We start from the raw sequence: 27,538 nt of genomic DNA on the forward strand, positions 1-27,538 counted from the left end.
TAAGTAGGGGCCAAGAAGCGCCAGTGAGCGCGGTGCCCTCGGCAGACGCATCCTGACTGCATGAAGGTTGTGGCATGTGTCCCTTTGACGCTGTCTTTTCCTGCACCGCATTGTCATAACAAAATACTATTCTGGTAACTCTATTTAGGCAGGCACATCTGTGGGGGACATTGGCACTCAAGTTCCCTATAGGTACATTGTGAATGTATGCATAAACCTGTTTTTACCATTGCCATTAGTACATAGTCCTTGACATTTTTACATGTCATTGTTCAAGTACAGGTGTCCATGACAGTCTTTCACATATACACCATACTAGCCTTTCATATGCTATTTTGAATGCACAATCGCCTGAATAACATTCATTACCTCTGTGTATGCTCTTGGATTGCCTAATAATTGTGTCATTCATGGCAAATCTTTTGAGGGGTTTGCTTCCTCCAGTCTGCGACACGCCGCAGACTGTTGTTCAAATTATTTAGATGGCGGTAAGGGGACAAAGTTCTAGCTGGCTAGCACAGGCATGTTGTGAAAATGTACACTGACGTTTGGGTACACCCAAACCTGTTACATTGTTATGATGCCAGTGCCAATATTTGGTTAGTTGTAGCTCAGAGGGTCTAGATATTGTTTTGTTGGTGGTGTGAGAAAGCAGAATGTGTCTCACCCGCTAGTCCTGAGGGATCTGTCATTCAGGTGACCAGGAATCGGCCATCGCTTTTGTATCCAGTTCCTGGGGGTGGACCAGTGAGGGAGGATCACCTGGGTGAGGGGTCTTTGGGGAGTGGGATTGTGGACACCGGATGGTGAGACGCGGTATCCCTCCCCCTATAACACCTTTACTCCATCCTACAATGTCGGATACATGGGGAATTTTGCCCCCCTGCCCTGACCCCTCACATACACTTCCACATGTACAGCCTGCTCTGGGAGAAAACAGACCCACACCCGAGCATTGTACCTGACCTGTCCCACTCCTATGGTCAGGCGAAGTCAGGCAATTACTGACAATCGCTCACACCTAACTTCCATTAAACTTGCCCACACGGATAAAAGACGGAACACGAGAGCACCCTCTGAGCGAGGCAAAGCACACGAAGGACCAGCAGTTTCGAATCGGCAGCTGAACGAGGGGAGAAATCCTGTAAACCAAGAAGGGTTTGCAAGGAGGGAAATACCCTTGACCTTTTTGGCAAGAAACCATTACTTTCCAGAAACCCTTGAAGCAGAAAACATAAGGCCAGGAAACCAGACTGAAGACTCCTGCATTGTGTGTCAAAGATACCGAAGGGCCTCCCGCGTAACCAACCACTTCAAAACAGCCTAATATCTGCAAGCTAACACAAATAGTTCACCAAAACCTAGAATAAGTGAATACTATCACCGGGCTTCGTAGAACCCTCAAACCAAGACCACTCTCACCCAGTGATTTTGCCAAATTTATAAAGTCCAATAAACTGTAAGTCACACGTGAAACTAACCGGAAGCTAACTAACAGCCACTAATCATGAGTGCACCCTCTCCACCAGAGTTTGTTGGAAACGACCACCATGGACTGCCCCCACTTCCCGATCTGCCTTGCCGCCCATCCCGCCAGCCGCCTTCCCAAACCATCCCACCCTCCTTCCCATTCCCCTCTCCAAACACCAAGCCAAAGGGGCACGATGGCGAGCCAACCACCCTAAGACCACTCCTCCCACGACCGACCAGCCAAGGATAACCATGCCTGCACCCCTCACTACCATACCTTGGACATCCCACCCTGCAACCATCCACCCCATACCTTACCCACAAACCCTCACCTCCTTCCACCATCGACCGCACCCATTCCCCTCCCTAAAAACTGCACGCCTAGCCCTAGCATGAACCGAAGCCGCATCCCTCTTCCCCCTCTGACCCCCCCACCCTCTCTCACACTCCAATCGCAATAAAGAAACTAAAGAGGAAGCGTACCTGGTCCCCACAATCTCTCAACACTCTTCACCTCCCCTGTCTCGACCCACCTACGCTTCCCCCCAATCACCTCCTTCTCCCATGGCTTCACCCTTCCTGAAACCCCTCTCCCTCAACTTCTCATCAACTGCAACTGAAGCCCCTAACCGCCCACAACCCAACCTCAAATCCCCCGAGCCAAACCCGATCATCCTAACACTCCCAACCACCCAACCCTGCCCGAAGCGCAACAATTTTTCTGCGCGACCACTATTCCCAACGATCATCACCCACACTACCACGCTCCCTCTCCAGCTTCCACTCTCTCCGCCTCCACCCCCTTCCGCTCCAGCCACGAGATGAACCACGTCTGCTGATGTGAACTGCATCCTATTTAATGCCCGATCCGTAGCAAAAAACAGACACTGCATCTTTGACCTCCTCGCCTCTGACAAACCAGACCTGGTTTTCATCACCGAAACTTGGTTCTCTGACGACTTCGCCCCAATCGCCAATGAAGCCTTCCCCCCTGAATACTCCCTCATCCCACTGAACCGTCCCTCTAGAGGAGGGGGAGTAGCATTCGTCTTAAAGTCTCTTCCGCGCCTCAATCGTCGACAACCAACCTTCCATTCCTTCCTGCGAATCTCTCCTCGTTAAACTATCCCTCTCCCCGTCGCTCTCACACAGCTTCCTAATAATCTACAAACCCCCTGGCTACGATAGACAATTCGCAAAAACCTCTGCGACTCCATTGCCACCCTTCAACTAAACCATCCCAATCTCACCCTTCTTGGAGACTTCAACATATGGCTCGACATCCCCACCAACCCTATGACACACTCTCTGTTTGACGGTTTAGACGCGATTAACCTCCAACCCCACATAAATGGCCTGACTCATTATTAAGGACACAATCTTGAAGCTGTCTTTAGCTCCAACACCCGGATTCATTTAAACCCACCCACCCCTATCATCTGGTCCGATCACTTCATTCTCTCTTTCACCATTCGCTCTCCCGACCCCCTTCCCGTTTTCTAATCTGAACCTCCGAATGTACGCAAATGCTGGAGAAAACTAATAATCGTCCCGGACCTAGCCAACACACTCCCCCAGTCTCCACCACCTACCTGCCAACGCAATAAACGACTAACCCCTGACGCCTTTGACTCGTGGCTCAATGCATCTTTGATGCGGCTCACCCCCCCCATGCAAACCATCAACCCGCTGTGGCCTCTTCCCCAGATGGTTCACTCCTGAGTTGAAAACCACTAAACAACTATATAAATACCTAGAACGCAAATGGCAGAAAGACAAAACCCAGGAGAGCAGGGCCACCTTAGCCCGACACCTCCATCAGTACAAGGCCGAAATCCAGAAAGCAAAAAAACCCACTACAACGCCCGAATCCTAAACTGCAAAAATCCAAGCAAAGAACTCCACAAAATCATTTCTGAATTCACCAAACCGGCTTCCACCACGACCATCTCGACCCCCTCACAATCACTGTGCGACTCTCTCTCCCTCCACTTTTACACCACGACTCTCGAAAGAACAAATACTCTAGCCACCAAACTAGCTCTCTTACATCCACCAGACAATACTCCCCCATTACCGGCCAGTCCATCGGCTGCAACCACTACACAACCAACGTTCAAATCCTTTAGTCCAATATCTCCAGAGCAATACATCAAACTTCTATCTGCCCGCAAACCATCTGGCTCTCCGCTGGACCCTTGCCCAGCCACCACCCTCAAAGAAATCTTCTCCTCCACCTGCGCAGGAGAACACGCAAGATCCACCATAAACGCCTCCCTATCCTTTGGTATTTTTCCCGACGCATTCAAAACGGTTCATGTCAAACCTCGAATTAAAAAACCTCTGCTCGAACCTCTCGAGCCCAAGAACTACCGCCCCATCTCAACCACCAGATTCCTTGCAAAACTCATTGACCGAACCGCCTACTCCCAACTAAATGCCTTTGTTGAAGCCAACAACCTCCTAGACCCCGCACAATCAGGTTTCAGAGCTTGTCACGGAACTGAAACCACCCTAACCTCAATCTGGGATGACCTTAAAATGACGGCAGACTCCGCGGGATGCGCCACTCTAATCCTTCTTGACCTATCCGCCGCCTTTGACACAATCAATCACTCAATCCTCCTAGACCGCCTCCACTCCCTAGGAATCCGTGGAACCGCTCTTAAATGGATAGCCTCATTCCTCAAAGATAGGTACCAAATAACGACACTCTACGCCTATTCCTCCCAAGCCCGACCAGTCGACCTGGGAGTCCCACAAGGAGCATGCCTATCCGCCCTCCTATTCAATCTCTACTTGATCACCCTCCCACCAATAATTCGTTCACACAACATCCTGTGCTACAACTACGCCAACGACACTAACTCCTGAACTCAAAACCCAACTCCCGACCTGACCTGGCATCCTGCCTCCTTGACATTGAACTTTGGATGTCCCAAAGCCAACTCTTGTTAAACCCCTCCAAAACGGAAATCATGGTATGCGGCAACTCAGAACTTCTTCCGCACCCGCTACCCTGGCCATCCGCCATGGGCAAATCACCGACCCCCTCCAAGTCGGTGAAAAACCTTGGATGCACCCTTGACTCTGACCTAACACTCTTGCGCCAAATCAACAACGTCTCAAAGTCCTGCCACTACCACCTTAAAACCCTTAGGCGCATCTTTCCATATCTCTCCTTTTGCAACAGACTCTCCGCGGTCCAATCAATTGTTATATCAAGACTGGACTACGCAAACCCCCTATACCTCGGAATCCATGCGTACCAACTGAATAAACTCCAAAGGGCACAAAACGCGGCAGCCAAACTGCTACTTGCACTCGGCCCAAGAGACCACATCTCCCCGGCCCTTAAGACGCTGCACTGGCTTCCAGTAGCCTGAAGGGTGACCTTCAAATCCTTATGCATCTCACATCGAGCACTGCATAAAACCGGGCCTCAATATCTTCAAGACAAGCTAAAACCCTATCACCCCCCACGCACCCCAAGATCAAGCTCAGCCGGCCTCCTAATCATACCGAAGACAAACTGAATCAGGTTAGGCGGATCATCATTCTCCGCCTTGGCCCCCACGCTATGGAACTCACTCCCTCCCCACATCCGCCTAACTGAGGATTTAACTTCTTTCCGCAAACTACTGAAAACTTGGCTCTTCCCCTAAAACCAACCTGTACCAAACTAACCCAAACAGACTAACAGCAACTCAACGACACCAATCCAACAAACTACCTAATGCAAGAAATTGTCACCTGATAACCCCCAATATAAACTAGAAGGACAAACAGAATTAAACGAATAAACTAGATCAAAGCAGTGAAATGGTTAATAAGAAGTAAATCCTAAAGAAACAGTAACGAGATTTAAACTCCTAAAATGAACAGAATGCATGAGGAACGAACAAAGTGAATGGCATGGATGAAATAGTTAGAATGAATGAAGCAGGTGGAACAGATGAATGCGCTGAGCGGAAGAATGCATGAGTGGAAGGACAGATAGCTATATAGTTCGAATGAGTGTGGAAACCGAATGAATGTGAATGTACAGACCAGGCGATTGTAAAGAGTGGATGATTGTATAGAGCGGATAAAAATATGGAGCGGATAAGTGTATGGGACGGATGAGTGTATGGAGCGGATGAACGTATGGCGTAGATGAGGAACGGATGAGTGTATGGAGTGGAGGAACGTATGGAGTGGAGGAACGTATGGAGTGGAGGAACGTATGGAGTGGAGGAACGTATGGAGCGGATGAGTGTATGGAGCGGATGAGTGTATGGAGCGGATGAGTGTATGGAGCGGATGAGTGTATGGAATGGATGTGTGGGAACGGATGTGTGTATGGAGCGGGAGAGTGTATGGAGCGGGAGAGTGTATGGAGCGGAAGAGTGTATGGAGGGGACGAGTGTATGGAACAGATGTGTGTATGGAGCGGACGAGGGTATGGAGCGGAAGAGTGTACTGAGCGGATGAGTGCGTAGAGGGGGGTGAGTGCGTAGAGGGGGGTGAGTGCGTAGAGGGGGGTGAATGCGTAGAGGGGGATGAGTGCGTAGAGGAGGCGAGTGGGTAAATCAGGTGAATGCATAGCACGCGTGTGGGCATAAAGCAGATGAGTACCTGGGGCGAACGAGTGCCTGGAGCGAACAAATGCCCAGAGTGAATGGACGTGTTGCGTAGAGTGGACGTGTACGTAGAACGAACGAGCGCAGATTGCATCCATTACTGATGAGTGCGTAGAAAGGATGAGTACGAAGAGATTCTGAATGCGTATAGCATGGGCCAGACGAAAGCGCTTGCATAGGACAGACAAGACTGCATGCGTGGGGCAGACAAAAGTGCATGCGTGGGGCAGACTGGAACGCGCAGAGCTAACCGGAATGCGCGGGGCGGACTAGAGCGCGCAGGGCGGGTCGGAATGCATGAGTGCGTGGAGCAGACCAGAGTGTATAGACCAGACGGGGGTGCATGGAGCGGATAGGAGCACACGGAACAGACTGGAGCGCATAGAATTGCATGACGTATATGGTACAGTCTGGAATGCAGAGAACATTTGAAAGAGCATATAACACCACCATGCTTACTCTCTCCTTTACATCACCACTTAACTAGAATGTAGAGATACTATGACACCATTCGGTATAACTGTTCTCATACCAACATCCGCCGCTTACTCCACTTCACTCTGTGTAAACACTGCTGGTTTCACACCCCCCAGACAGGCGTTCTCCTCAAGCCTAACACAGCCACATCCGTTCTGGATAAATCCTGCCAGAACGAACACATTCTCCTGATCTCTCAACCACCACACCTATCGCTAAGAAGCAGCTATCGCACTAATACTGCAAGAGCTGCACACATATCAGGTGCTCACACGCACCTCTTGACTCTCTCTACTCTCTCTACTGATCTGAACTTCGGTTCCCAAGGGCGTTCAACCTACCAGCGCCTTCAGACCATACCAATGGTATATAAGGCGCTATATAAGTGCAAAATAACATAACCAAGGTGGGGATGAGCGGCAGCCGCCGGGGGGGTAGCGTCCTTGCCTCCAAGAACAAAGAAGCATTTGAGAAATCAACACAGTCAGTGAGTTGGGGAGACCGATGCAAGGCTGGTCTGTGTTGAAGTCAAAGTTGTAAGAGGCAACATTATATAACGAGCGCTGGAACGAACATTGTTAAACACGTGTGATGAAAGACAGAAATAAAGCTAAACTGCTGATGAATGTTTGAACTTGAGAAGGAAAGATACAATACCGTTAACAGAGTGATCTGGCACCGTGAGTGTGCTCAATCAAAGGTCTCTGTAAGGTATCCTGCCAAGAGAAACAAAAGCCAAAAGATTGATGAGAATATTGTAAGGAAAGTGAATCAAAGTGGTCCTGTGAAGGTTTAAGCAAAACCCAATGTACATTCGAAAGTCTTTGAAAGTTTTTGATTTTGATTTAGAGGATCCAAGCTCGAATGAGGAAGATCCGAACGAGGGAAACAAAGAGTAAACCTCGTGGTACAAAGGGGTCCAATCCTGAAGGAGACCCATGATAAATACTGGAAATGAGAACTTGTGCATGTGAAGATCCTAATAGAAATGGAACTTTGATATTTGTTTGTTGCGACAGGCCCTCTGCAGTAAGAGACTTATTGGAAAAGGGATGTCTATGCTTTGGCCTGTGTCCCCATAGCAGAGAAGCCAGTGTGTGCGAAGCTCGACCGTGCCGTCTTGCCCCGTGCTGGGGACGTGGGGAAGGGAAGCCTACTGCTCAACCGTCCTGACATATCATTTTTTGAACACTTTTCTTTGTTGCATACATATTGTCCCACACCCTTTTGTATTTAGAAGTATGGATTGGCAGTGGGTTTATAAGTATAGGCCCTTTTCTTTTGACAGAAACTCAACTAGGACTGCGTTATTATTTGATGGTCGTAGCTTGCTCCCATCCTTAGATTTAGGTTAGATAGGTGTTCATCCAACCCATTGAAGTTCAATAAACACCCTTGAACTGAGATCACTTTTGTCTGTCTTCACTGTTTGATACTATGCCTTCTTTACAGTGGGCAGAGCAATATAACATGATATGCATGTGTTTCCTAAATATATAGAATCTTCGCACAATTTGCAGAGGCTTATTAAGCTCAGCTTTGTAGGTGTAGAATTCCTTCTTGTGGACTGCATAATTTTGTTGAGAATTTCTATTCAAGTATTCTACTGTCTGACTCAAATGTGAGTTTGTCTTTGAGAACTAATATCAAATTCATTCTGGCTGTAATGAAATATTAAGTAGACAAAATTGTGATGCATGTACTTCTCACACGTAACAGGCTATGCTCCATCGGGTCGACTGAGATTTCTGACTGAACTTTTGCAGCTAAAGTGGGCCATTGATCCCAACAATACCTGCAACATATTCTTAATATATCGTCCTCCTAATAACACGACAGAGTTCTGTTCTCAATTATATGAGCAGCTGTCTTTGGCTCTTAAACCAAGCTCCAAGACCATTCTGCTATGATATTTAATTCTAGGTTTTGATGATTTATCTTGTCCCACATGCTAGAACTCTACAGACCTCCTTGAAAAGCTTGGGCTTCAAACAGAACATGGAAATGTTGTGGGAATCTTGCGATATAGGCGCTGCGTATAAGATTGGTGACAATGTCTTCGATATTGAGCAATACTGTGTCGCAAATAAATAGAGCACTCTTGCTAAGAATTGTTCACCAATCTAATATGCAGCGTCGATATCTCAAGATTCCCACAACATTTCCTTGCTTCCTTACTTGGGGCACATGAGCACTGCCCCATGGGAATCTTAAACCTGGCAGCTCAACTTATCGATACTAATGGGGCCAGTTCAGCGCAGCATCCCCGTGTTACTTGTGCTCTTAATTGCTTTTTTCAAACAGAGCATTGCTAAGCCCACATATACTGCAGGTAGGACTCTGGACTGGATAGTTACGCATGGAATTCATGTGGAGGAGGTGGAAGTCATTCCATGCCCATGGTCAGACCATCTATCTATACATTTTCAACTTTCTCCATTAATACATAGGCATCAAATTAGAGATTCTCCTAAGAAAGTCAACTGCCGTAACCTGCGCAAGCTCACCCCTGCTGTCTTGCTATTCTTTTTTTAACCCATTCTTAACATCCTTTTTGAACCCATTCTTAACATCCTTGCCAGCTTTAAGTCATCTACTGAGCTGGTATCGGCCTATGATGGTGGCAGTTAACACACTAGCCCCATCGAAGCAAAGATTGGTTAAATCTCAGCCCTCAAAACCATGGTATACCCCAGAAATTCAGACACTTAATTGCAAGAAAAATCTTGCAATCAAGAGCTGGAGAAAGTCATCATCACTGGTGGACAAAGCTAGCTACTCTACAGCAGATAAAACATGAATCCGCAATTCGGGAGCCGAAGAAATCATCCTATAAACAAAGGATTACGGATGCAGCATCAAGCTCAAAGGAGCTGTTCAAAATCCTCTGTGAGTTGGAAGAACCGTGCCCTGTCAGCTCGCCAGAGATAAAAGGTAATATCTGGTTCACTGATATCCATATTTCCCTGAGGCAAAAGATTGCTAAAATCAAGGATTATTGTGTCACTAAGGAGCTATCTAACCCAGCCAGAAATGAGCAATCAACCGCATCTTGGCCTCTTTCGGTTCTTTGAAATATCTGAATCCGATATGCTTGAACTATCAAAACTACCATCTGTAAGGGCGACAGCTGACCTGCTCCCATTGTCAAGTCATGTGCGGCTTTCTTGACACCTCATCACCAAATTTGTTGTCTTGTGCGTTCTGCCACTTCTACATTCATTGTGCCTACCTTTTTGCACCTGTAAAACTCAAAAAGAGGCACGTTTAAGGTTTTGCAAAACATTACTGTTGAATTGGCTAAAGTGATTGTTTTAATGGTGCAGTCCTGATCTGACCGGCAGTTAAATGTGAGCCAATTTCGAACTCTTCTGTTAAACTGAGCTTGTGCGTGGTTTGCTCAAACTCTCATCTCTCTGCACCACCTATAGTGACTCCCTCAGTACGCTAGCAATAGCAGCGCCCATATATCTAAAACACTGCTAGTAAATTGACGAATGTGCACAATACCGGTATTTGTATACTGCCATCACTGCACCACTTTTTCCCACCTCCGCGACTCTCACAACAAAACCCCAGCTTGTGGAATCCTGCCATCGACTGGTGACAAACTTTTTTTTCTTTTTTTTTCTTTCTATTGTGCCATTTCATAGCCCATAATTGTGCTCCTTCTTTTCTGGCAATGGTGACCAACCCCATACTGCCTGTGGTTCTCTTCCCATGCATCTTGGCAGTGTTTCTGCCATCAGCCCTTACCTTTCTTATGTACTTCTTTTTTCCTGTAGGATGGTTTAATACGGCGACATCTGGTTCAGGTACGTTTTCCACCCACTGCAAACGAGGAGCACACATTTTTATATATCTAATTGTTCTTTTTAGGAACCTGGGCCTCCCAATTTAGCCTCCCTCCCCTTTCAGGACAAGAAACATGCAGGCTTCACAGAAGGTGTAATTATTAATGATTATTAAAAAATATATAAATTATCAAATCCATTTAAATCTTGGCAAATTATACATCCTATGAAATACTGAGATCAGTTGTTAAAGCGCAGATCAATTCCATATTCAATGCTACATTTACTTAAACACATCACCATATAGAAGTTTGATTTACCTTGAGCGCACATCCACCATGGATTGTAAAAAGTATGAAAGTTCAGGGTAAACCTTTTATTTGATAACAAATTCAAATCCGAAAATCCCTGCCCATCTGAATCTATAATTATTTGGAATAAAAACCTCCCCTCACCCAATAGACATGTGAGCATCTCAGAAAGTGTTACAGAAAGCAACATTTAAAAGAGTGGCATGTTTGCGAGATTCCCTTCAGTGGTGTCTCTATTGCAATAAGGTGTAAATGTGCACTTTTGTCATTTTTTCAAAGGGCAACTTAAAGGTGGTAAAATGGGTAACCGTTAATAACTATTCCCCTTTTTCTTGAGTAGCTTAGCGCAAGTAATGGGACTCGACTTGGTCATGTACCCAGGGAATTATTTCATTTACATTATTTTTCTATGTTTTGTGGCAAGCCAGGAGGAGGACACGGACTCTGAGGGCATTTGTGCACAAACTTTTATTAAAGTAAAATTATAAGGCCCAACTTTCCCTATCGCTATGGGTAATCCCTGCCTATGGTACTAAGATGCTTGTCCATCATGCATGAATGTCCAGAGGAAAGAGTCCACTGTCCAAAGCTTACCTAACTGACTCTACCACTGTGAAAACTAAGCGAATGACTCCCTTCTCCTGGGGATGCTTCCAGTATCAGTCTGTAGGATTCTTGATTAATACATAATCTTCAAATAATCTCTCATAATTTCTTTGATCAATCTCTGTAACTCTTTAAATGGATTAGTGTATGTTCCCTCCTCCTTAGGAATCTTTTTTGGGGATCTTTTATAGCGCAACTTGTTCTGGTCTACTTGATTCCATATTTGATTCAATTGAAGTTCCTTTGAACTGTGGCTCATAATGTTCTCTCTTTTCTATGCTGTGCTTCTTGCACAGAATGTTGAGTTTCTTTCCCCTTTTGCTTTCGTACCACCATCTGCTTGTCTATGACCGGCTTTCTCTGACTCAGATTTTCTTTCCTCCTCTTGGTGTTCCATGGACGGACCGGACACCCTGCTGCAAGGTACCTGTGGTGGAAGGGTCAATGGTTTGTGGACCGGCTACCACCACTCATCCTTCATTGTCTCGCCACCAACTTCTTCTGGGTTCCTGTCCCCCCGGGCTTCTCTCACTGGGGACTCGCCATAGCTCGGGCGTCCTGCTCTTCAGTATCGGGTGAGTTTGAAATGTGTGGGCTTCCTGGCTGGCGGTCACTCTGCCTTCTCCAGGTGTACGCGGCTCGGACTCTTCCCGTGCCTGCGTATGCGCTCCTCCTCCAGATATCATCTCTTCAATGTACTTGTCCAAGTGGATTGGATATTTTGATTAAAGGGACAGTTCTTTTCCTATGTGTTGTCTATCAGGTGTTTCTTCGTCCCAGTCTTGGTGTTTAACAGTCTCTGGTATTTTAGAGCATTTCATGTAGGCCAGGGTGTGCACAGCTTTAGGCAGTGCCTCATGGGAATGGGAGTCCTTGTCCCCTAAGGGGCAGTCTCTTCCAGTAAGGTCCCACTTGCCTTGACCCCTATGGAAGGTGTTGCATAGCAGGCTCACCTCCCTGGCCTCACAGGGTGGGGTGGGGGGAGGCTCCCCTTTGGGAGAAGGGACAAATTCCCTTGATTAATCACAGTATGTACAAAATAGGATTTATTTTTTGGCCCGTCAAAATAATTCTTCCGTGCTTGTGCATTGCACAGAGAAGTAATGTACACACAATTTGGAGTGATGTTAGTCACATGCTTCTGAAATATTTACTAATTTTCGATGATGTACAATTTATATACCCCCTTACCTCAGTACATTGACATGTAAAGAGGGCACATTAATCTATTGCTGTTTAGGCTATAGCTTCCCTCAGTTTTATTTCCTGTAATATAATACTATCATAGGAATTTATTTGTGTTGTTTTACATGCAGATGGCCCCCCTCTTAAGGACGGATTCCATTTTGCACCTCTGGTAGTAGGTGGGGATCAGTTTGCAAGATGGGCTCATCTTCCCTCCACACTTGTTTTCTCTTTTTCTTCATAAGGCTTGTCTACTTCCTTTTCCACTGAGGAAGGCCTGGGGTTGGACTACAGGTTGGCCTCCTACAGTGGTCAAATCCAAAATGGTCAGTAATCCAGTCTGGGGGAACAGACATTTCTATTCCTCTTTCTATTGTCAATTTTTCTTTCTCGGTCCCCCAAATCTATGGGTTTGGACTTTTATAGATTAGAAACACCTCCCTTTAGACGTGTCTATCATTTCGCTAATGTAATTAGTCTGGAGAAATGATGCACTGAATTGCTCAGTGTATGCGGTTGGCTAATGTTACAAAATTGACATCACACTAAATCCTCTCCATCATACTGATTGGACATACTAATGAAGATGGCAGTCGAATGGGAGTAACTTCTAAACCCAGTTTCCTGTCAATTTGATGTGCAATTTCACATTAAACAGTTTTCTGAAACCTCATGTACCTCACATGTAATCATGTTAATAATTAGTTTGTCAGATTGTCCTCACTCAGGTGAATCCACTGATGTTTGTCTGATTTCGGCATAACGTATGATGCCGGAGATGTGCAACATTTATGTGCAAAAATATCTACATCTGTCTAATTTGCATGATTAAAAATAAAATTCTATTCAGCTGATGAAGCTTTTCAAACAAAACATTTTTTTTAAAGTGCCCTACAGCATTTCTGGCAAGTTATTCTCGAAAATCTGATTCCATATGTACAATTTAAATTACTTTCTACATGTAATGGGATACATCACAATATGAAATGGCATACCATTCCTTGACTGACAACAGTGCATTTGGTGGAATTGTCTTTGAAGCTCAGAACGGACCATTTATAAGTCATGAACTCATGAGAATGTGGTAGCCATGGGACCCCTTGTTAGAAGGTTCTTTGAGGTTAGGCTACCCTGGCCCAATTGTTGACCCAGCCCTGCTCCCTTGAGTTATTCCACCATCTGCCTGTCCTGTGTGTCAGACTGCAGGTCTCCAAAGGTGTGAATTGTTTCCTTCTTGAACGACCTGGCTGATGGGAAGATCTGATTACTTGTTGGGGACGAGACGTGGCAGACCAATGCTCAGAATCAAATTCTTGTTTTTGTAAGGCATTTCTGCTGCAAGACATAATGGAACAACTATTTTTAGCGATTGGGATAGTGGTAGTTGGCAAATGTGTACAAATACACCATTGCCTTACTGATATTACCTCCTTTTGTATGTTTTGATTCAGGCTTTAAGTTGCAATTGATTGCCTCTACTGTGAATGTCCTGAAAGTGTCACAGATGTCGGGGCAATGACGCAACATTGTTTTTCTCCATTTTACTTTTTTTGAAGTGTGCCTATTTTGTGTCAATTTAATTATATCACTTCTAATGGTGTGAACTTTAGTTTTCCTTTAGTCATGAATTATATTGAGGCATTTGAGACTGTATTCTAGACATGCCAATACTAGTTTCACATTTGAAAAATATGGAAGTCCCACTATCTGTGACTTAGTTTTAAGACTTTCCCTAGGGCAATCAAGCCCAGTGTACCTGTTTGCTTATGTGAATAATTATGAGAATTAATATGTTGGTGGTTTGTGGGAGGGTTGCGGCACAGGTAAACCTGGTAAGTCAAAGAGGAAGGCAAACTTTATGTAACGACTGCCACCAAGGATTGGCAACTATTTTTCTCCAGCTTCTCCTTGGATGTTCTTGCAACATCAAAAGATAAGATGTTCTGAGAGACGGTGCGGGACAGGGAAATGTATTCCGTTTTTTCTGTTGCAGTTGTGAAGATGGATTTCACCCCTTAGCACCAAACCGAGTGAGCTATATGATGGACTACTTGCCCCTCTTTTTACTCCTAGAAAATGTATAAGGGACTCTTTAGCACTAACCAAAACAACATTTGATCGAGTTAAGGTGATTGACATGCTTTTCTCAGTTGTTGGTGATCATATCTAAACTAGGAAATGCTGTTGACCAATAAGAATGTGTCTCGCCTCCTGTAAGATTCTTCACATTTTATTTGTTTTATTTTTTTTCCATTCCCCAACCCTCAACCTATAGACATAATAACCAAAGAGAAGATTGAAGTGAAACTGGGTGCGGCCATCACTTTGGATTGTGCTCTTCGAGTACCATCATTAGTCGTGCAGGTTACTTGGCAGAGAAAGACTGATACTGTCCTGGAAAATGTGGCTACGTACAGTACCCAAGAAGGAGTAATCATAAAGAGTGGCTATCGTGATCGCCTAAACATTACCATTCTCGAGCTGAATAAGACTGCCATCACCTTCTCCAGGGTGTCTCTGGAGGACGAAGGATGTTACCAGTGCCTCTTCAACATATTTCCAAACGGTCCTAAGCAAGGTTCCACCTGCATCTACATTACAGGTGAGTGGTGTAGGTTAGTCGTGTTGTGTTGTGATTTATTTTTAATTCTTCATAACGCTGCATATGCCACACACGGAGTTCAGTTTGCTGTATTTCAGAAAGTGGATTAGGCAAGGCAGTGTAATGCAAGTTTGCAGGAGGGAGGGATGTTTCAGATAGTTGTGCCCACCACACGCTTGTCCCCATGGAGCTGGTTTATCATTCACCTCGTTCGGACATCTCAAAACCTATATATTCATGTTTTTTTAAAATTAGTTTTTTACGTATTTGCAGTCGAGCGAGTGGAGACATCCATGCTAGATCCACTCATTGTTACCAATTACACTGCTGCTGATTTCTTCAAGGAGAGACCTTACACTCTCACCCTAAATCCAACTTTCTTTTTAATCCAAAGTCTGCTTGTTAGACATTTCCTGCGCTCTGTAATATCAATCTTTTCTCGTTGATAACTTTCAAAGTTATCAGCTTTCATTTTCCGTTTTATTTCCTCATTAGTCTTTTGCTATACCAACCATAAGCTTCAGCCATGGAAACCAGCTACTCGCAAGACGGCAAACCGTTAACGTTCCTAACTTTTCTTTTCTTCTATCAACTTCAGATCTTCTCCCTGGTTTCTTATCAATATGACCCACTCATGACTTTCTGGGCTCACAAACAAATATATTTTCATTCAATCTCCTCCACTGCATCATTTGTGTTTAAGAATGTCCTCGTCTTTATTATATGAATTGTTTTTGCGTCGATATTCCAGGGTGTGCAAATTCTGCATTATGGGGAATCTCAGTTGCAGCTGAGTTGTCAGCTCAGGAACCTTGGTGTAAGGAGGGTTTTAGCATTCTGGACCATGTGTAAGTTTACCCACAGTGGTGCCGATTTTATGTCCAGGTCCATTAGGATTCTTTTCGTTTTAAATTTTTGAAATGGTTCACCTTTGGGATTGTGTGCATGTTCGGTTTGTTTCCGCTGAGCCTCGTTGTGGTCTGATCCTTGGAGACCTGGGTTCAGAATGATCTACCATGCTTTTGTTTGGTCCAGTTGTGAGGAATTGCCATCTGGAAAAGGCATAAAAGCCCTGGTTTTTTATTTTATTAATTAATATTATGTTGGTAATTTGATCTCTTAACTGTGGAAATCTTCCAACCAGATTCCTATTTCATGAGCTACATGCTAAAAGCTTATTGCAAACGTGTGCCTTGCTGCATGAGTTATAAGATCTGCAGCTCCTGCTCTACCAGCGGTACAAAGCAGATCCAGAGGGACACGTGCCCAAGACAGCTGCAGGGTAAAGCCAAGTCACTGCAGCACAAGGGCTGCATTTAAGATCTGCACCTCTTTTTCTCAAAACCCCATAATTATGAATTGAGTGTTCTGCTGGCAGAATAATTTCAAATTGAAGCCATACCAGAGTTCGAGAATAGTGCATGGTATTTCTCAAAATTATTATTATAGCTACATCAATTGGTTTTACACACGTGTGAGTCTAGCTCGGCTGCAACAGGATTGTGTACTTCCCCCAGACGGGCTGTCCTACTGTAGACAGCAAGACCTGACTTTGGGGTTGCCTCTTTTTTTTTTTTTCTTATGCAACACCCTCCCAAGAAAGACATCCACTCCACAGGACGCTGACCTGGGAACTGGAACCAAAGGGCACCCCCATTCCCAGCATGAGTAGCCTCACATCAGAGTTCTGCATGTCAAAAGGCCTACCATTCTATTGAGAAAAGAATGGATCAGGGCTACTGTAGACTGAGGGAGCTCTTTACATTTGGAGGTAGGTTCCACCATCTTGTTTCCTTCGACCTCGATCTTTCCTTCCTGACCCCTCCACTTACTGTAGCACAAAGCACTTTGGGTGTGATGTCTGTAGCCAAAGTCCACTTTTTCTCAAGAACAGGGATTGGACCCCTAAATCAGGCTAGCTGGTCCCCTGGGGGCTTTTGTCTTTGAAAAAAGGTGTCTCCCACCACTTATGATTCACTTTTGGACACATGTAGGAAATAATTCATTAGACCTCTGTTGGGAGAATAGATCTTTCCGAAGTCCTCTGCCAGTGGTTTGAAGGTCCAAGTCATAGGTGAGCGCTGTCCCCTAACCATCCCCAGGAACCATTGAGGATGAACTGCTGCTCGAACAAGATCTGCCTCTCTACCAGCCACAGATTCCCACAACCTCACTGTGTTGAAGGACCCTTGCATTTGTGTGCCAGCCTCCCAAGAACAAGGACCAATCTGCTCCTTGAATCCCTGGACCGGGATTCACAGAATCCTGAGAGCCAAGACAGCCAGGAACCCTGTTTCATCACCCTCAACTGGTGGAACTGCTTTTGAACCAGGTTCACTGCATCTCTAATCACAGGTGCCACTGGGGCTGTCTCCCTTATACTCTTTCAACCAGCGTGCTTGCACCTCGAACCAGCTCGATGCTGCATTGTGCCTTGGCCAGCTGATCAACTGCTTGGATCGAATCACCTGCTCCGCCAGACCCCGACTCGAACCGCTGAAGTGTTTGTTTGTTTGTTTATTTATATTGCGCACCAGACCCAAGGGTATTCGGGCGTGAAGGCAGAAAGAGGGTTGTTCAACTTAGGTTACATGTTACAAATAAACAGGGGTACAGCTACGGTTACAATGCTGTAGACACGTAGTGTCAAAAAATCACAGAAGTATGTACAGTGAGTTAATAAGAATGCCGGAAGTGACAGATAAATAGAGCAGAGCAAATATACAAAATATACATGAGATCCCAAATGACAGTAGGGCGAAATTAGGCATCATCATCGTTTAGCCATTGGATCAGATTGGATCTGAATTGCTGGTAAGGGAGATCTTCCCTTAGAGCAGTTGGAAGGGAGTTCCACAGTTGTGCCGCTTTAACAGCAAAGCTATTCCCGCCAGCTTTAGTAAGTTTGAATCTGGGTACTAACAAAAGGTTAGAGTTAGCTTTTCGTAAGGTGCAAGAGGCTGTTTGTCTGGTGAATCTGTCTATAAGGTATTGCGGGGCTGCATGGTTGAGGCATTTGTGTGTAAGGGAGGCTGTTTTGAGGAGGATTTTTGTCTTTAGTGGAAAGCCAGTTGGTAGATCTCCTAAGGTCTGATATGTGGGCATTTTTAGGGAAGTTTAGGGCGGCTCTCGGGGCATTATTTTGAAGTGTCTGAATTTTGGAGGTGATGTATTTGTTACTGCCTATGTAGACGGCGTTGTAGTAATCTAGTTTCGACAAGATTAATGCCCTTGTTAGAATGACGCAATTATTAGGTGAGAGGAAGGGCTTGGCTGCTCTAATTAGCTTGCAGGTGTAGGAGGTGGCTGAAGCCATGGAATTCACTTGTTTACCAAAGGTAAGCGTGGAGTCTATATAAAAACCGAGGGTTTTAACTACTTTGGCTACAGTAATGATGTTATTGTAAATTATGAAGGAGTCATAGTTGGGGTCCAGTTTTTTGATATTGGAAGAAGTGCCTAGAATGAGGAGTTCAGTTTTGTCATCATACAGGCATAGACCGTGGGCGGCCATCCATGCCTGGATGATGAGGTAGACTCTATTCACAAAGGCCCAATCCTTGTCATAATCTGGGGATCTGTGTATCGTCTGCATAGTTGGTGTAGGTGATACCAACACCGTCTAGTTCATCGAAAAGGGGCTTTGTGAAGATATTGTAGAGGGTAGGAGATACGCAGGATACTTGGGGTACGCCGCAAGTAATGGGTGCGGGGTCAGCAGCTGCTAGAGGAGAGAAGACTTGCATTGTCCTGTTATCTAAGAAAGACTGGATCCATGCGACTGCTTCCTGGGAGAAGCAGGCTGCCGTGACCAGATTATTGCATAGTATTGCATGGTCTACCAGATCGAATGCAGCAGAGAGGTCAAGGAGTAGTAAGAGTGAAGTTGTGCCTTTATCTCTTAGTGTGTCTTTTTGTGCCTTAAGGTCTAGGAGTGCAGTCTCGGTGCCATGCTGTGGTCTGAAGCCGGACTGTCGGACTCCTAGGAGGTTGTTTAGTTCCAGGTGGTGCTGAATTTGTTGGTAAGCTACTTTGTCTAGGATTTTCAGTAGGAACGGCACAGTGGTTATGGGGCGGTAATTGGTTGGGATGGAGGGGTCCAAGGTTTGCTTTTTGAGGAGGGGGGAGGACCCAGGAATGTTTCAGGTTGCTGGGTATGGTACCTGATGTGAAAGAGGCATTCATAAGTTTAGTAATGAAGGGTGAGAGTTCACGGGCAGCGTCTTTTATGATTTGGGCTGGACATGGGTCGCCCTGGCAATTGGAGGGTTTGAGGGTGCGGATGACTTTCTCGACTTCTTTGGTGGAGACTTTGCTACAGTAGAAGGGGGGGGGTGTCCAGAGGTTTCGGAGTCGGTAATGGGTTAGTGGTAGCCTTGGAGGGGGGGGCCTATGTTAACAGTGTTTGGGGCAGTTTTGGACGCTTTTTGGTTGTTGATCTTCGCCTGAAGCATTGTTATTTTGTTGGCAAGGGCATTTTGTATGCCTGTGCACCAGTTCCTGTCCTTGAGGCAGGAGCCGGGCGATTGGGTGGGGGATTCTACTTCCTTCAGGATGGCGAATAATTCTTGTGTTGGATTTGGCTTGAGTGATACGGGTGTTGTAGGAGGTTTGTTTCGCTAAGATGATTTCTTTTTTGTATAGGGTGGCTAATTTCTTCAGGTTGTTTTTGTTGGTGTCTGAGGGGTCTGATCTCCAGGTTTTTTTGCTTAGGCGTTTCTTTTGTCTGATGTCTTTCAGTAAGGGTGTGAACCAGGTATTTAGGTGTTGGCGGGGTTTGCTCTTCCTAATTTTCAGTGGTGCGATAGTGTCCAGAGAGGCGAGCATCATTTCATTGTATTTTTCTACCATGGAGGCTGGGTCAGACTGATCTGAAATGGAATTTAAGGTGGGGAGAATGAGGGGGATAAGATTTTCAGGGGTAATATTTGTTTTGTTTCTAGTAGGTGCAGTGGGGGCTAGGGTACTGTTGTTCATACGTTTGGTGGCTTCTAAGGTAAAGGATACCATGTAGTGGTCGGACCATAGCTGAGGCATTATAGAGGTGATAGTAGTTGGGCAGTTATGTTCGGCAATCCAGTCGAGGGTCCTTCCTTTGATATGTGTGGGATCTGTGATCTTTTGGGAGAATCCTAGTTCCTCCAGGGTGTTGTTAATTTGTATGCAATTGGGGTCACGTGGGTCATTGAATCCAAGGTTGAAGTCGCCTAGGATGAGGCTTTGAGTGGAGTTTTTTAAATTGTCAGATAATGGGTTCGTGAGGTCTTCCTCAAAGGAGCATATGGGGCCTGGTGGTCGATTAAATCAGGTGGATAATGATGGTTTGATTGTTGGCAATGGTGAGTTTAGCTTTGAAGGATTCGCAGGAATTGGTTTTATAGGGTGAGGAGAGTCTTAGGGTTAGGTTGTTTTTGACAATTATAGCCAGGCCGCCACCTCTAGACGTGGTGCGATCCATGTGTAATTGTCTGGGATAGCTAACATAATGGCTGGTCCTGCTGCGGGATGGAGCCAGGATTCCGTGATGGCCAAGAAATCCAAGTTCTCATTTTGGATTGTGCCCGCTATTTTGGTGGCATGGGCTACCATAGAGCGGGCGTTTAAAAAGGTGCCTTTTATTCCAGGTAGGGCGGGTGGGGCAGAAGGCGGTTGGGCTTTGTGTTGGCATTTAGGGGAGGAGGAATCTCTAAAGATTCGACTGTTGAGTTGTAGTCGGTGTTGGTTATTTGTAGTGGATTGTTGGTGGTAAGCATGGTGTGCTTGTTGTGATTAGAGGCGGGTTGGGCATTGGATAAAGGGTCGTACATTCTTGGGAGTCTGGCGCGGAGTCTAAGGTTACGCTGTTGGAGGCTGCATGGTTTAATGGTCATGTTGGTTTGCTCCAGGGGTACATTACCATGATGTAGCTGATTCTGTGGTTGAACTAGGTTCATGTTGTTGTTGGGTGTCCTGACCCACGTTTGAGCTATCATGCTGCAACATTTGGTGCTGTGGGCTTAGAAAATCCAAGATGGCCAAGAAGCCCACATGTACGCCAGAATAGGAAAACTGTGCAGTACTGGCATGGACAACATCATGATGGCCAGAACTTCCCAGAAAATGCAGAGGGAAATGCATGAAGAATAGGCTGCCACCCATTTTTGCCTATGTTGTGAGCACAGGAGGGCACTGCCTAAAACCACCATTGGGCTACCCACACAGTAGCCTGAAACCATTGGGAACGGCAATGCTGATTGCCAAAAGCAACCCAGAACTGTGGGGAATTCATTTTCTTAAATCCCAAAAATGGTTGCATTACCAGTACTCACCACTATCAGAAAGCCGGCGTTTTAAAACCACCAGACTTTTGTGTAAAACTGAACAAATGAAACAAAACCAGACCAAGGAAAGACTTGCTAAGAGGTGGATACAATGTAAAACTATACTCTGAAATGACTTGAAGGAAGTAATTATTTAATGTGTATGTAAAAATCGTAATAGACTTAAACTGGGGGACAAAAAGTGACATTTAGCTGAAACCTGGCTTAATGAAACTGAATTCTGCCTGACATCTACCCCCACAGGAGTTAAAACCTGCTCAGCCACTCTTCCCCTTGCCAAAAGGAGTTGTCACCTCTCTGATTAGATTAGGGGTGGAGCAGCTACAGGGAGTTGAACAAAGGCCTGTCCTGGGCCCAGGCAGATGGTTTATTGGGGGGGGATCGTAAATGGCTTCCTTTTGAACAAAGCCCTTCCTTGACTCAGGCAGAAGTTATATTGGGGGCGTCGTAAAAGTGGCTTCCTCTTGGCAGAAACGGGGAGGGGCAGCCCCCTCTGAGGACAGGCTGAGCTTAAAGAAAGTGGATAGACTGGTTTCTCCACCATGTGACCTGGGAAGACACACCCCTGTTGGCCAGAATATGATTTTAAGAAAGATGTATAACTCATGGTGTGGACTTGTCAAAATTATCTAAATGATACCATAATTCTTGTGATTTTTCTGCCCACATTTTAAGAGGTTTTAGGACGTGGTGGTATGATCTGGGGGGTTGCTAGCGGAAAATAGGGTTTCACTCCAAATGTCTGCATGTTAAAAATCTGACACTTCATCAATTAATGTCCATACTCCTTGCGCACATGTGTGTAAATTTGGGTAAATGTCCGATATTGCAAAACCAGTTAAAAAGTGCAAAATGTTGCCATTTCTGAATGCAAGCCACCAGGAAGAGCAGAGTTTGAACAGAGTATACCTCATGTGATATGTGGTGAGTGCATGTAATTTTAAACAACTGTGTATCTGTGCAATATGTATTTGAATCAAATATAGATTTGTGGGCAAACTGACCAGGGGAGGATCCTCTGACCCATAAAACCTACAGCATCACTCTGACTCACATTTCCTTCCCCCAATCATGGGAGAGGGGAGAATTGGGCCAATGACAAGTAGAGAGGGGCAGGCTTAGCTAGGCCCAGGCACACACCCATTTTCAAAACGCATAGAAAGAGACTGCTGGGACAGGTAGAGACATTCAATTCCATTTGCTGCGGAGCATGCTGACCGACGACTTCACATCCAGAGATCCAGACTTCAAATCCATCAATCTCCAAAGACCAGAACTTTACTTCAGAACTTAAAGCAAGGGCCTAAACCCACAAACTGAGAACTTTTCTCAGCAGGCCTCAGCAACCTTAAAATCATTTGCAGACTATTCACAGCCGGGCTGAGCTGTTGATTCTGGCCTGAAACCCAGCGCCAGAAAGATCCAGAAGCAGTGCTGTACCCAGAGAAAGCAGAGCAGTATCCAGAACCAGAGGCCAGAGATCCAGAGTGACCCAGACCGCTGTTAGCAGAACCAGAGAGCTGACCCAGATCACTGTGAAGTGCCGAGACCAGAACCGGAGTCCAGTCCAAAACCTGACCAGATCCGTGGCGAGGCCTATTTCAAAAATATATTGTGAGTACCTAGCAGAACTGTGTTAAAATAATCTAATCCAAACTATTTTAACCTAAGTAGAACTGCCTCCTAGAAGTTGTCACTTGTCAATTCTGCAGCTGCATAGCTGTCACTTGTCATTTTGAGTTTACTTTAAATCCGAAAAACTACCTTTATTTAATCGTCCGTATCTCTGGAACCGTCTGGGCTAGGAACTTGGTTTAACTTTCCTCTGAAAGCTTAGAATCTTACCTTTCCAACAAGACTAGACTTATACTTCTTCCGCAATCACGATTCACGCACTTGCGAATTTTACCGCGATTTGCGATTTGGTTAAAAATCCAGCCACGTGTAACCATCAGCAGTCATTTCTTTCCTTGCTAAAAATTCGTTTGCCTCTTAATCACCATCTCTGAATCATTGCTAAAGTGAGCCTGAGCTCATCCCAAGTATCTCTCACTCACCCTGAACTTCCTAAAGGGAATTAAAAGCATTTTCAGCATATTTCTCACTTCATTGCCACCAAATTCAAAGCACTTGGGCCTGTGTTTTAAAACTCATACCTGTTTTCTCTAAGCTTGCTGGTGTGGGAATTGAATTTCGTATTGTCTTTGATTGCATTCCTGAGAACTGTGTGCTCCTCTTTCCATCTACTTCCATGTCTTACATTGCATAGGGGAGGGGGGTGAATTGCCGGAGAAAAAGTGATTATTTTATCTTTTGCTGAAATCCTATCAAGTTATTTTCTGTACTGCATTTTCATTCCACATTGCATCTATTTGAAACCATAAAAGTATTGTTGTTATCTTATCTATCTTATCCATCCTATACCCACTCATCATTGATTATAAAGAAGTGTGCTAGTGCCAGACTATCCATTATTGATTACTGCTCAGATTAAGTGTGATATTCAATTATTAATTTATTATAAAGTGTGATATATATATATATATATATATATATATATATATATATATATATATATATATATATATATATATATATATATATATATATATATATATATATATATTGTTTTACATTCTCAAACCTTTTAAACTTGCAAAACAGAACTACTTCTTGGCTCAGTGGGTCAGGGGGATTCTAAGAGAGGGGTGTTATATAGGGGTAGTCATCCAGAACTCATGAACTGGACATAAAGATATATCAATAAGGGTTTCCATTCAGTATCCCATACTAGGCATTGACTTAGCTGTAGTGTTGAATTGAATCTTCTTACATTGTGAAGGGTGGTCATCCAGTTGTGGCCAATGCTGGTCAAGTGGAGGATGGTTCTGAGTAGAACTGTGTAGAGTAGTGGTAGATACATAATAGTGGGCTAGTGCAGGTCAAGGAACCTAAGCGCACATTACTAAAACGGGCACGCTAGATGCAAGTTTGCAGGGTGCAGGAAGCAGGCAAGAATAGGTGGGCTGGAGGCTAGTGGGCAGATACAGGCACTTGCAAGCCAGTTACTAAAATAGGCAGGGGTGAGTGTGATAGCAAGTACATATGCGATTGAGCAAAAGGGGTTTGCCTGGATTCAGAGTTTGCGCAATGGTTAGGGATGCATGTGTAAGCAGATACGGTTGAGCGGGGGGGGGGGGTTCACCTAGATGCAGGGTTCAGATTCACGCTATGGCTAAGAATGCATGTGAAAGCAGATACAGTTGAGCAGGGGGTTCACCTAGGTTTAGAGTTTATGCTAAGCTAGAGGAGGCATATGCAAACAGGGTTCACCTAGATTCAGAATTCAAATTAGGGCAAAAATACATATGCAAACAGGGTTCACCTAGATTCAGAATTCAAATTAGGGCAAAAATGCATGTGCAAACAGGGTTCACCTAGATTCAGAATTCAAATTAGGGCAAAAATACATATGCAAACGGGGTTCACCTAGCTTCAGAATTCTCATTAGGGCAAAAATACATGTGCAAACCGGGTTCACCTTTTAAACTGTTCCTTGCAGCAATGTGAGTAACAATCTGACAGAATAAACAGCACAACAATGGTTGCAATGAAGGTTTGACCAAAACACTGGTGAGCTGCTTACCCTAATATATGAGTATGCAAGAACAAGATGTTACAAGTGGGTCCCAGGAGGAGCACGGGCTCTGGCACTCACCACTTTCCGGCTCCTGACAGGCTCACGACAGTAGGAAGCCTTAGGCAGTGTGCCTTTGGTGGTGGGCCGGCTTAAGGGCCTGCCGGCTTGCTGTTGGCCAGGAAATAGGGACTCCAGGCCAATCAGGATGCGGATCTGAGCCTGGTGTGTTTCCTTGAGTGGAAACTACTGACAAAGGTGGCGGGCGGCCATTTTTAAATGGCTATAATCCTCGTGGTAGTCAATGGCTGCAATTGCACTCCGGAGTACTGGAGGCAAGCCTGGTGAAAACCGAGTGGCATTAAGCACAAATTGTGTGTGTTGGCGAATTATGGAGGGGCTCCAGATATTTAAAATGGATTTTTTCCAAAAGGTGCAGCGGACATCAGGGGGCTGTGGCATGAGGCAGTGTAACTCAGCGACTTCAACCAGCAGTCGCCAAACATCTTTACCTGGCTCGATCACAAACTATTGCTTCATCAAACTACAAAGCAGAGCATGAGGATCACTGCTTTCGAATAGTCACTGTCCTTCAATTGAAATTGTGGCTGTGTCACTCGCTAACCCTACCCAGAGGTTACCACACTGGCTGAAACCTGAACTGATCCTGGTGAGCACTCCAACCTGAAACGCTCAAACGCTGCCTTCAAACCGCTTTGAACCGCTGCATTCAACCCAGCTTGACGCCAGCTCACTGCTTGGATCCACATGAGTTACTGCACCTGAATTTGCCTCAAACTTGCCTCAAACCGTAATCAAGGTATTCCCTTTTAACGGCCCCCTTGGTCCACATTAGGGACCTAGGGACTCATTAGGTCACTTTTGCCCCATTTTGCCCCCAAGAACATATCCTTTTAAAGAACAGTGTGGCTTTTACTTACCTTTTTCTCCCTAATTCAACAGCTATAATGCTTATTCTATGTTGTTTCCTCAGGCGTGGGTTTTGTTTAGTGTTTTCAGTATTTACCGCATTTTGGTGTATTTTTAATAGAAGTATATTTTTCATAGAACCTTCATTGGACCTTCTGTTATGCGGGACTGTTATACTTCGCTGTTTCTGTTGCTACTGAACCACATACACACCCCTCATTAGTATATCCTTCCCTTGGCCATTTTCCCACAAAAGGCAAAAGATGAATAATCTCTTAGCTGTGCCTGTTTTACCTTTAGTTGTGTTGGCCCTTGGTTTGTAGAAGTGTGAAGGCAGAGTAGGCACTCTAGCCTGTGCTCATCCTTGTATTCCTGCAGGGCAGAAGTCAGTTTATCACACCAGTCTTGAAAACTGCAATGATGCTATGTTAGGTGGGTTTCTTGTGAATAGCCTGGTGTTTTGGGATTTCTTTTAAGACTAGGTGATGTGATGTGGCATTTATAACGTTCCTGTACACAAGTGTTTCTAGGTGCGACAAGACAAGAAGGGGGAAACGAGGAAGAACAAAAATAACGATCTTACTAGGCCTTGTTTCATTCAGATTGCGCGAGTGCGGGGAAGAAGGAAGGGGAGAAGTGCCGGGGGGAGGGCAAGGAGGAAGTGCAGTTCACTCAGAAGTGCACCTAGCGGGTGCCTCAAAAGTGCAGAGAGCAGGGACTGTAGGGTTGCAGATACAAAGTGCTGGGGAGCCCGGAGGCAGTGCAAGGGCAACTTGACATGCAGGAGCCTGGGCCAGAGTTCAAAGGGTGACCAGGTGACCAGTACATGGAGCAGCCAGGTGCATCAGCAGGTGTGAGGAAGCGAGAAAGTGGAAGTGAAAAGGAAGGTCTTGAGTTGCTCCCAGAACCAGAGGTGGTTCTGCTCAAGTTTGAGAGAGGCAGGGAGGCTGTTCCAGAGGGACGACCCAACTGAGGTCCCAACTCTCTGCTTGAAGATGCGTCTGACCCTCAGACAGTTGGAGGTGGATGAGCGGAGAGCTTGAGAAGGAAGATGTTTTGGAAGAGAAAGTTGTAGGTAGAGCGGTCCAAGACACCAGAAAGCCTTGTGGACAATGCAGAGGGTCTTGAAGTTGATCCTTGCAGCCATGGGTAGCCAGTGAAGAGATCTCGGAGCTGGGGAGATACGATCCCTGGGCTTGAGGTCAAGGACAAGTCTCGCAGTCCTGTTGTGGATACGTTGTAAAGGGGCAGGAAAGCTGTTGCAATAGTCAAGCCTAAAGAGGACCAGAGCTCTGGAGACAGTGAGCTTCTGGGGGAATGTGAGAAAAGGAAGAATACCTCCGAGGAGGTGCAGCTGGTGGTTTGACTCCTTAGAGACGTCAGAGATGAGGAGAGAAGGAGATGGTGGTGTCAAAGATGACACCAACGTTCTTGGCCTCACAGGAAGGAGCAGGAAGAGGGCCCAGAGTGGGCAGCAAGAGAGAGAGAGGGAAGGCATGAGCGGGTGTACCAATGAGGATGATCTCCGTCTTACTGGAATTAAGGCAGAGATCATTGGCAGCACACCATTCCTGAATTGTGGCC

At 45.4% G+C, this 27,538-nt stretch overlaps 1 protein-coding gene across 8 annotated transcripts in view; it reads left to right on the top strand.

The window, feature by feature from the left end:
• LOC138525778 (OX-2 membrane glycoprotein-like) overlaps window positions 1-27,538 on the top strand; it is a 313,688-nt gene that overhangs the window by 159,795 nt on the left and 126,355 nt on the right. For all 8 annotated transcript variants that reach the window (XR_011283426.1, XM_069635982.1, XM_069635981.1 and 5 more), the window contains one exon: window positions 14,741-15,067. Coding sequence is in view for 7 of the 8 variants with exons in the window: in XM_069635982.1 (XP_069492083.1) it covers window positions 14,741-15,067 (327 nt within the window). In the remaining variant the exon portion in view is untranslated. The remainder of the gene's footprint in view (window positions 1-14,740; window positions 15,068-27,538) is intronic.

Source organism: Ambystoma mexicanum, chromosome 7p (genome assembly GCF_040938575.1).
Source record: "Ambystoma mexicanum isolate Mex_15411 chromosome 7p, UKY_AmexF1_1, whole genome shotgun sequence".
In the NCBI taxonomy this organism is placed as follows: domain Eukaryota; kingdom Metazoa; phylum Chordata; class Amphibia; order Caudata; family Ambystomatidae; genus Ambystoma; species Ambystoma mexicanum.